The 10,344-nt window shown below is 45.7% G+C and overlaps 2 protein-coding genes across 2 annotated transcripts in view; both read left to right on the top strand.

Moving 5' to 3' along the window:
* LOC107101622 (patatin-like phospholipase domain-containing protein 2) overlaps positions 1-6,405 on the top strand; it is a 12,101-nt gene extending 5,696 nt beyond the window's left edge. The window contains exons 4-9 of the mRNA XM_015400611.1: positions 776-985; positions 2,487-2,547; positions 2,625-2,798; positions 2,874-3,006; positions 4,642-4,749; positions 5,552-6,405. Coding sequence (XP_015256097.1) covers positions 776-985; positions 2,487-2,547; positions 2,625-2,798; positions 2,874-3,006; positions 4,642-4,749; positions 5,552-5,789 — 924 coding nt within the window. The 3' untranslated portion in view covers positions 5,790-6,405. The remainder of the gene's footprint in view (positions 1-775; positions 986-2,486; positions 2,548-2,624; positions 2,799-2,873; positions 3,007-4,641; positions 4,750-5,551) is intronic.
* A 2,669-nt stretch (positions 6,406-9,074) lies between these two features.
* LOC107101625 (sorting nexin-4-like) overlaps positions 9,075-10,344 on the top strand; it is a 14,800-nt gene continuing 13,530 nt past the window's right edge. The window contains exons 1-3 of the mRNA XM_015400616.1: positions 9,075-9,205; positions 9,312-9,436; positions 9,505-9,643. Coding sequence (XP_015256102.1) covers positions 9,116-9,205; positions 9,312-9,436; positions 9,505-9,643 — 354 coding nt within the window. The 5' untranslated portion in view covers positions 9,075-9,115. The remainder of the gene's footprint in view (positions 9,206-9,311; positions 9,437-9,504; positions 9,644-10,344) is intronic.

The following is a 10,344-nucleotide window of genomic DNA, read 5'->3' as shown; positions in this document are numbered from 1 at the left end:
TCTAGGTGGTTTTTATAAACACGGCCCATGATTGGGGTCTAGGTGGTCTTTATAAACACGGCCCATGTTTGGGTTCTAGGTGGTTTTTATAAACACGGCCCATGTGAACCCCTGTAGTTTCTGCAGTCTTTGGTAGAAATGGGTCTGGAGGTCTGGGATTGTGGATGTTTGCCCAGCAGCTCACTGTGACCTGGATTCCAGCACTGCCCTACTTTCTGTCCCTCTGGAAAACAAAGACTTTACTCTCTGCTGCCGTTTTCCCTGAACTGCTGGGAGTTTGCCTCTGATTGAGTAATCCCCTCGTCAGAAAGCTGACTTGGTCCACAAACAGGGAGAGAAACAAGGGGAGGGTGGAGAGGATGATGAAGGTGGAGAGGATGATGAAGGCCGGCCGAGTGATTCAGGCTTATATGGTCTGTAGAACCTCCCAGCAATCTGATTGGCTAATGAGGAGCTGGTGACTGTTCCAGCTGCTGGTTTGGACTCTTACCTCCTAAATCCTCCCCCTCCTGTGGGTTTGGGTCCAGGGCTGATCCCTGATCCCTGCGTCCTGCTCTGGATTGGAAGTGGCTGTGGTTCTGATGTTCTAGTAAAACAGTGTTCTGCCACAGTGAGGAAGACGGTCACTGGGATCATCATCATTTGATTGGAAATAAATAACTCTGTGAGGGGGGGGGTAACCTCCCGGTAAAGGTTTACTATCCGGTTCAGCTTTGTAAACCTGAGCGGCTCTGATTGGTCTGTTCTGATAGAACCTTTCCTGGGTTTGTTGCAGCGCTACGTGGACGGCGGCATCAGTGATAACCTGCCTCAGTCGGAGCTGAAGAACACCATCAGCATCTCCCCGTTCTCCGGGGAGAACGACATCTGTCCGCGGGATAACTCCACCAGCTTCCACGAGCTGCGCTTGACCAACACCAGCATCCAGATGAACATGGGGAACCTGTACCGGCTCAGCAGGGCGCTGTTCCCGCCCGAACCCAAGGTGGGTCACCATCATCTTCTACTGCAACGCAGCCAAAACCAAACTCTGCTGCCCCCTGGTGGCCGAGCAGCTCATCTTTATTTCCAGTTCAGTGAAAAGCCAAAGATCAGGGTCACATTAACAGGTTGGGTTCCATTTAAAACAGAACCATGATAGATCCCATCCAGCAGCACCCGACTTCCTCACTCATTTATTTCATCTGTAGAAACTGCTGGTCAGAGCCAATCAGAGGGATTCCTGCAGCCGGGCGTCCCCTCTGTTTGGTTAGAGTCAAGTTAATGATGGAAACAGTTCTGCTTTAAAAGCTGACCAGCTGAGACGGACGGAGCCTGATGACCTCTGACATGTGGCGCCGAACAGGAACCGATGGTTCTCTGGCAGCCTGCCTCCTAAAACCGCAGGGATAGGAATCCATCCAGAACGCTCCTGTTTGGTTACCAGGCAACAAGTAAAAGATGGAGGCAAGGAAGGACTTTTTCTGTCAGTAAATTATTTACTGGCGTTCCCCTTTAAAGTTAATGTACTGATGCTATGAAGCAGCCAGTCTGTGTCAAAGTGATGAATTTATCTTTATTTTAAAAGTCTTCAGTCTCCCTGAAAATGAGACCATCATGGTTGTTTGATGCTGCAGCGCACAGATTGTTTACATTCTGACTGGTCTAACTAGGGAGTACCAATATGGCGGCCTGTTGCTTCAGTCCATCCTGTAGTACCAACAGGCAATCAGCAATAGAAATCAGTGATGAAATCCCCCCCCATCATGGCGGAGGTCCAACACACACTCGGCCGCTGTGCAGGGTGACCCCATGACCTCTGTGGTGCGATGTCTGCTGGTCGTCTGTTGGCTGACAGCAGATGAGCTGATCAGGAGCATCGTGCTGCAGACGTCTTCTTTATCAGTGATTAAGAAATCTAGGTGACCAACATCTATGTGGGATCAGTGAGCCTTGGCCTCCATGCTGTTTCCTAGTTTACATTTTCTCCTCTGAACTTTAAAGCTGAACTATAAACTCCCACATTGATTGGTCCCTAAATGCATCGACAGCATTGGCTTTTGCATAAAGTTGAGTAAAATTCAGATAAAGTTTTGGTTCCTTATTATGTTAAATATATTAGTATCCTTTGCAGCGTGCAGTTAATTAGTCTGCAGCTTTTATTTGGCTTTAATCTGGTCCAGTAAAGATATAAACTAGTAATCTGGTCCATAATCCAGCAGTCCAAAGACTCAGTGGAAGAAAATACAAATATTTAAAAAGTGATCTGAAAAGAATCAGCAGCTGCTGCTGCTGTAACCATGAACTGGGTGAACTGGGAGAACTGGGAGCTGTTCTGGTGATCAGCTGTAGTTTTATAGACGGATCCTGAAACAGGAGGAAGTGGTCCAGCAGGATACTCTAGCAGCAGCTGTAGTTGTGTTCTGTTCCCTGTAGGTGGCGCCAGGTAAAGCAGAGCTAACATGATGCTGACAGAAAGCCTTCCTTCCTTCCTTCCTTTCCTTTAGGTCCTGGCAGAGATGTGTCAGAGTGGCTATAAGGACGCTCTGCGCTTCCTGGAGGAGAACAGTGAGTTCCTCCCTCCTCTGGAGTTGGGTCCTGTTCTCCGTATCTCTGTGACATTCCAGCGTGTTTTCTGCTCCCAGACCTGCTGATGCTGGAGCGTCCTCGTCCCGGTCTGCCCGACAGTCCCAGCAGCTGCTGCTGCTCGGAGCCCACCGAGACCACCAAGGAGTGGGTGCTGCGCAGACTCCGCCTGCTGCACGACAAGCACTGGTGGCTGGATGAGCAGCTGGATCTGCCCACCCAGATAAAGAAAGGTGGGACGTTTGCTCTGCCTTTGGAAGGGATTGCTGATGGGCTGCAGCTAATGATGCCATGGTTGTGTCTGACAGTGTTCTGTGAGGCCTGCCGGGATAAGTCGGGCCTTTACGCCAAGGTGTCTGGGATGCTGCCGCTGAGAGTGGCCTCCTACATGCTCCTGCCCTACACGCTTCCTGTCCAGTCGGCCTATTCTGTGGCCCAGAGGTAAGCTCCCAGCGAGCCCCACCCTGAACTCTCCTGTCAACCAGTTTAACCAGTTAGATGGCTGATGGAGAGCCACGCCCACCATCTTCCCAGGACCAGGAACCATTCCCACTGAACTAACCTGATCATTTCTATTTGTTCCACAAAGTTAAAAACAATCCGCTGGAAGTTTCTCTTCCCATCCAGAGTTCCAGGCTTATAGACTGGACCCAAAACAAAGCCTTGAAATGGCTTAGAAAACCTTGACATTGTTATACCCGATACTGGTCCATTCCTCTGAAAAGGCTGTCGTTAAGGCTCATTGTTTGCCTGGCCAGATGTTTTGTTCCCCTGAAACAGTGATGGAGGTTTAGACGATATGAGAAACTCAACGCTATTTCTGACATTTAGAGCTGAAAAAGCTTCCTGGATGGAAGAGAAATGTCTTCAAACTTGGAAACAAAGTCCATTTTGTTTTAACTTTTTTGGAATGACTCTGACCTGGATGACTGAGCATCTCCACCAGCAGTTTGTGTGAAAGGAAAATTTTAAAGATAACCTTTATTTGAAATGGTGTCTGATTTATAGGCGATTAAACGCCATAAAAAGCTCTTTCTCTATAAAATCAGCTCATCTGGACTGAATGAGCTGCAGAACATTTGATCCACAGAGGTTTTAGCAGGCGACACACCCAGCGCATCTCTGCATAAATAAAGGATATTCAGCCTCTTCTGCTTATTAGTGTTTTTATAAAGGTCATTTACCCCCATTTTCATTAAAAAGGAGCATCAGGAAACATCAGAACAGAACAGAATTCTGTCCTTTTTGTCTGAAAAAACAATTTTATTGGAAAAAAAAAAACAAGATGAGGAAAAACAAATTAATCAGTAAAAAGATTGTTTGGAGATTGTCAGGTCTAAGCACCTAAAACATCATACATACATACAGGGAAACAAAGAAGGCATAGAGATGATTAATTTAGTTACTCGAGGAGAGTAGGAAGAGACTGCAGAGTTTACAATCTCCACCCCACTCTGCAGGCTTCAGCTTTCTCCTCGCTATTTATTTAAGAAAAGGGGATGTCCCTAATTACACCAGCTGAGGTTTAACTAAGGGGAAGGGAAACAAAAGGATCTTACTTTAAACCTCAGCACATAGGTTAAAACAAAGCATGTGGATGTTTTACAATTGAATTGTTCCAAGAACACATGTTTAGAAGAAACATGTGATAGAGGCTGTTCAGGTCTCTTCCACAACACGTCCATTGCATGACCTTTATCTGGAACAATCTTAAGCAAGAGTTAATAAAAGATGAATCACACATTATACATCATAATAGTTCATTAGAACAAAACCCATCAAACACAAACGGAGTATAAATAAAATATTTCTAACAGAGATCTAAAATAAAACTGTTAATAAATGTGCAGAAATATAATTGGTCTATATAACACAGTATAAAAACAAACACATCAGTGTTAAAAAAGGTTAAATGATAAAAACGTTTTAGATCATAAACTTTCTGATTCCAACACAATAAATCAAATGAAGCCGCCGTGATGCTGAGTGCAGCCACAGCATGATGCTCTGCTGTCTGCCTGAAGTCCTGCATAGATGTAGATAAACTAGATTCTGAAGAGCTGCTGTTTGCTGCAGGTTTGTGGAGTGGATCCCAGAGGTTCCAGCTGATGTTCGCTGGCTGTTTGGCGTCGCTGGAGACGTCTACAGACAGGCGTGGAGAATCAACCCCGCCGGCTCCACCAGGTGAACGACTCCTCAGTAATTCTATTCAGTTTATTTCTATGGCTCCCATTGATGGCATGTCACCTTACAGAGGTGGTGCAGTCAGATTGGTAGAGAGGGAAACCAGCTGGTTGCATCCAGTCTGTGACCTGCAGGACCTGCTCCTCCTGGATGAGCTGCAACTACCTTTGCGAGCATGCATGTGGCGACAGTGGAGGAAAAAAACTCCTTTGAAGAGCAAGAACTTTCCACTAGAACTAGCCTTAAAAGTAGACAGGGTGTCTGCCTCACGGACTAAAACTGGTAGTTGGTTCCACAGGAGAGGAGCCTGATAACTAAAAGATCTGCCTCCCATTCTACTTTTAGAAATTCTAGGAACCACTAGTAAACCTGCAGATTGAGAGCGAAGTGCTCTGTTAGGAACATAAGGAACAATCAGATCTCTGATATCAGATGGAGCTTGGCCATTTAAGGCTTTATATGTGAGAAGGAGGATTTTAAATTCTATTCTGGATTTAACAGGAAGCCAATGAAGAGAAGCCAGGATAGGAGAGATGTGATCTCTCTGTTTTCTTCCAGCACATTTAACCAATAAATTGAAAACGGTTTCTAGCTGTGGAGGATTTTACCCCATATAGATGAAGAAGTGGTGCCGCTGATGACCTCATATCTTTATAGTTCTGTGAAAATAAGGAGATAATGACTAACAAACATAAAGAATCAACCTGACTAACAGTGACTTGATATTATTGAATAAAAAAAGCAGAAATGTGTTGATGATCCCTCTGAAGGCGTCCATTGACTGAATGATGTTCTCTTACAGCGAGCGCTCCCTGAGGAAGTGCCTGAGCGTCCCTCCCCTGCCTACAGAGACCGACTGTCCCACACAGACTATGACGCCTGCTCTGTCTTCTCTGGAGCTCCGCAGGGATTACTGGAACATCCAATCATCTACCTCGCCTGCCCCCCACCTCCCCGCTCTCCCCGCTCCGGCCTCCCCGCAGCCAGTCTGCTTCTTTCTGGGCTCCCAGGATGAACCTCAGAGCCCTGAGCAGCCGTGACAAACATCCTGAACTCCAGCTAAGCTCCGCCCCCTCTGGGTGAGGTTAGGGTGACTGATGGGAGCGGATGACTCTAACATGTAGAGGGGCGGGGCGCTGCCTTCTGCTGGGCGTCCATGTGCCTCGGAGCAAACTACGTCTTGCTTTGCGTTGGAAAAGTCGCGTCCTTTTTAGGGCGGGGCTTCTGTCCATGAACCAATCAGACGTTAGTGGGAGGAGTTCAGCAGGTGCCTTAAGGTTTTGGAAATCGGTTCCTTAGAAAAAAAAAAGCAGTTTTTATGTCAGAGATGTTAAAAAAGAAACTACCTGTTTTCTGTTTTTTTTTATTCTTGTTCTTAAAGATTAATTTAATGTCAATTTAACCCTAAACGTTCAGAATGTTTCCTCTTTACCAGCACAGCATGTCTCTGCTTATTAAGGCTGAGCTATGAAAGCACTTCTAAGACCACATGTCACTTTATAGATCCAGATCAACCAGATCAAGCAGTCAAATTAGAGGTTCAAAGTTTTCTTTCTAAGGAAAACCAGCTGGTTGCATCCAGTCGCGAGACTCTGCAGGAATCCCTCAGCCTGATGATTCTTCTCCTGATCAATAAAAGGCTTTTAGAAGCTTAAACATCCTAAATCCTAAACTCCTAAATGATGCGAACGTTTGATTCTGTGTGAAATTTGAAAGTCCAGGTAATGTTTGGTGGAGGTTGGAGGTGTGGGACACCAGTAGCCTGCTCTGATTCATCTATATCTGGTCTGAACAAAGAGCCGCAGGCAGAGGACGGGAAGTCTGAGGTTTGACTTTAGAAGGTCTACATGTGTCCGTCTGGACCTGATGGACGGCGAGGGGACGTACGGCTGCGTCTACATCACTCAGCGACCAATCATCCTACAGCTTCCCTGCTTTCCACTCAGTCTGACTCAGCTGGAGGGTTTAAACATGATGGGATTTCTGCTCCAGAGCAGAGGATGTTGAGGCTTTCTTATTGTCTGTTCTCTTCTAATCCAGCCTTAATCTGCTGCTTCCATCCCAGTCCCACCCTGCCCTCACTAATCCAGGATTAATAATTTTATTTGGGGCCGTTTTTAGGCGCTGCGGATCAGATGAGGACCGATGAGGTCCAGCAGTTGTTTCCAGGTCTTCCTATCCGTATCTCATCCTCTGCTGCTTTCCCAGTAAACTAACTGAATGGCTCCCAGCAGGCGGATGGTGCTGAGCTGGAGGTTTGCTCCACGGATAAACCTCCCTCAGTTTAAAGCTTGGAAATATGGATGGAAGAGAAGTTTCTGCTCCTCAATCTGAAACGCTGTGTTGCTTAATTTGCAATAAAGATCTATAATCTGTCTGAGTTTGGATTCATCTTGACCATCAATAAAGACTGTTTTTAATGCCTGGTTACAGAAACGGTTGTTTTATAGATGTGTGACTTCTAGAGAGAATCCTCTCCAGCCTTCCTGTTTTCCACCCTGATCAAAGGTGTGACAGCGCCTCTCGTTGCCTCTGTGGTTCACTGGTTTGCAGAAAAGGTTGAAATCCCACCGATAGTTTGGCTCATGGGTCAACATCTGGTTCCACTTTGTGGGTCAGAATCTAAGAGGTGAACATCTACGTCCCTGAGGAGGATCAAACAATCAGACAGGAATATGGAAAGAAAAGAACCTTTACGGATCTAATTCAGCGGTTCTGGATCATTAAAACATTTTAAATGATGTCGTTACCAATTACATTCAATGAAAGGAGCAGATTTACGCCATCGTCTGTTTGCAGGATAATCTGATGAAGAGTCACAAACATGTTATAACTGATCAGCAAATATTAACAGGAACCAGAGGCTGCTTCTGCTTCCGCCCACAAACAGGAAGCAGTGACGCAACCAGCTGCTGATCCAGATGTCCGACCTCTGCAGAACAACAGCATCATCTCTGAGGAACAGGAACACCTACAGCAGGGGTGATCAGGTCCAGTCCTCCAGAGCTACCATCCTGTAACAAACCTGAATCTAAAGAGTTAATCCCCTGATTCAGCTCAGCAGAGGCAGGATGACCAGGTTAACCATTCATTCAGGGGGGTTAGAACTGGACTAGAGCACCCTGACCTGCAGGGTGGATGGCCCTGCGCATGCGCGCTGGATCCTCATCTGCACTTCCTTACTGTGCATTACGGTAAAAACAGCTGATTCCAGAATAAAGGCAGTTTTATCAGAGGTTTTCACATTAAAGTTAAAACAGTTTTAATAATTTAATCTGTTATTATTCAGCAACAATTAGCATTTATAGAACTGAGCAGATCTGATAACAGAATCACATTTATGTTCGCTTTCCAAACTGAACCCAGTTTAAAAACTGAACCCTGTTTAAAACCCTGAACCCAGTTAAAAAATTTAACCCAGTTTAAAACCCTGAACCCACTTAAAAAAATTTAACCTAGTTTAAAACCCTGAACACAGTTTAAAAACTGAACCCAGTTTAAAACCTGAACCCAGTTTAAAACCCTGAACCCAGTTAAAAAATTTAACCCAGTTTAAAACCCTAAACCCACTTTAAAAATTTAACCTAGTTTAAAACCCTGAACCCAGTTTAAAAACTGAACCCAGTTTAAAACCTGAACCCAGTTTAAAAACTGAACCCAGTTTAAAACCNCCTGAACCCAGTTTAAAAACTGAACCCAGTTTAAAACCTGAACCCAGTTTAAAAACTGAACCCAGTTTAAAACCCTGAACCCAGTTAAAAAATTTAACCCAGTTTAAAACCCTGAACCCACTTTAAAAATTTAACCCAGTTTAAAACCCTGAACACAGTTTAAAAACTGAACCCAGATTAAAACCCTGAACCCAGTTTAAAAATTTAACCTAGTTTAAAACCCTAAATGCAGTTTAAAACCTGAACCCAGTTTAAAACCCTGAACCCAGTTTAAAAATGTAACCTAGTTTAAAACCCTGAACCCAGTTTAAAACCTTAACCCAGTTTAAAACCTGAACCCAGTTTAAAACCTTAACCCAGTTTCAAACCCTGAACCCAGTTAAAAAATTTAACCCAGTTTAAAACCCTGAACCCACTTTAAAAATTTAACCCAGTTTAAAACCTGAACCTAGTTTAAAACCTTAACCCAGTTTAAAACCTGAACCCAGTTTAAAACCTGAACCCAGTTTCAAACTTGAACCCAGTTTCAAACCTGAACCCAGTTTCAAAACAGAACCCAGTTTAAAACCTGAACCCAGTTTCAAAACAGAACCCAGTTTAAAACCTGAACCCAGTTTCAAACTGGTCTGTTTCCAGTGAAAACCCGGAGGTACCGTAATGCATCTTATAGGCGCGCAGAGGCCCGATGAGGAAGGATGGCGGAGCCTGAGGACGGGAAGCGACGGTCGGTGACTTCTAACGCTGAGTCGGACCAATCAGGACCTGACGGGAGCCTGGATAAGGCGGTAAAAACAGCACTGTTTGATGTCATCGCTTTGATCTGGCCTGACGTCAGATGTTAGCGGTCCGGCCGGGCCGTCACCGTGACGCATACGGGTTGTGTGATGGCAGATGCAGACAGAGGGCTCGTGCCTCCTGCGGAGGATGGAGATCTGCGTGTCTGAGGCGGAGAAGAGGAGCGGGAGGAACGCGGTGAGCATGCAGGAGACCTTCACCGTCTACCTGCTGGAGACCAGGTGAGCTCAGCTGCTGCACGCGGCGCGGCGGATCCTTCCTTCTGTGTTGATCTTCTCTCTGATCAAAGATCCATGGAGGCGATCGCTGAGGGCCTGAACCCCCCGCCTGACTGCCTGTGGAGGAGGTACAGCGAGTTCGAGCTGCTGAGGAACTACCTGATAGTCACCTATCCTTACATAGTGGTGCCCCCCCTGCCTGAGAAGAGGGTGAGTGACCTGCTTCAGTTTTTATAACGGCAATTTGCATATATTCCAAAATGTTATAAAGAGTGATCAGCGTAACAGCAATTAATTGCATATCAATATTTGCCTAGAAAATGAACTTTATCCCCAAAACACATTTCAGCGTCATTGCAGCCCTGCCTTAAAGGGACCAGCTAACATTGTTTCAGTGATTGCTCCATTAACACAGGTGTGGGTGTTGATGAGGACAGGGCTGGAGATCAATCTGTCAGGATTCAGTCAGAATGACACCACTGGACACTTTAAAAAGAGGCTGGTGCTTGGCATCATTGTTTCTCTTCTGTGATCCATGGTTATCTCTAAAGAAACACGTGCAGTCATCATTGCACTGCACAAAAATGGCCAAACAGGAAAGAGAATCGCAGCTAGAAAGATTGCACCTCTGTCAGCAATCTATGGCATCATCAAGAACTTCAAGGAGAGAGGTTCCATTGTTGTTAAAACAATGCAAGAAAGACCAGCAAGCACCAGGACCATCTCTGAAAAGTGTTTCAGCTGTGGGATCGGGCTACCAGCAGTGCAGAGCTTGCTCAGGAATGGCAGCAGGCAGGTGTGAGTGCATCTGCACGCACTGTGAGGCGGAGGCCTGGTCTGAAGGAGGGCAGCAAAGAAGCCACTTCTCTCCAGGAAAACCATCAGGGACAGACTGATATTCTGCTAAAGGT

The sequence above is a fragment of the Cyprinodon variegatus genome, unplaced genomic scaffold (genome assembly GCF_000732505.1).
Source record: "Cyprinodon variegatus isolate N-32 unplaced genomic scaffold, C_variegatus-1.0 Scaffold1125, whole genome shotgun sequence".
NCBI classification, from domain to species: domain Eukaryota; kingdom Metazoa; phylum Chordata; class Actinopteri; order Cyprinodontiformes; family Cyprinodontidae; genus Cyprinodon; species Cyprinodon variegatus.
The sequence above is the reverse complement of the archived record's forward strand: the minus strand, read 5'-3'. Positions and strand labels throughout refer to the sequence as shown.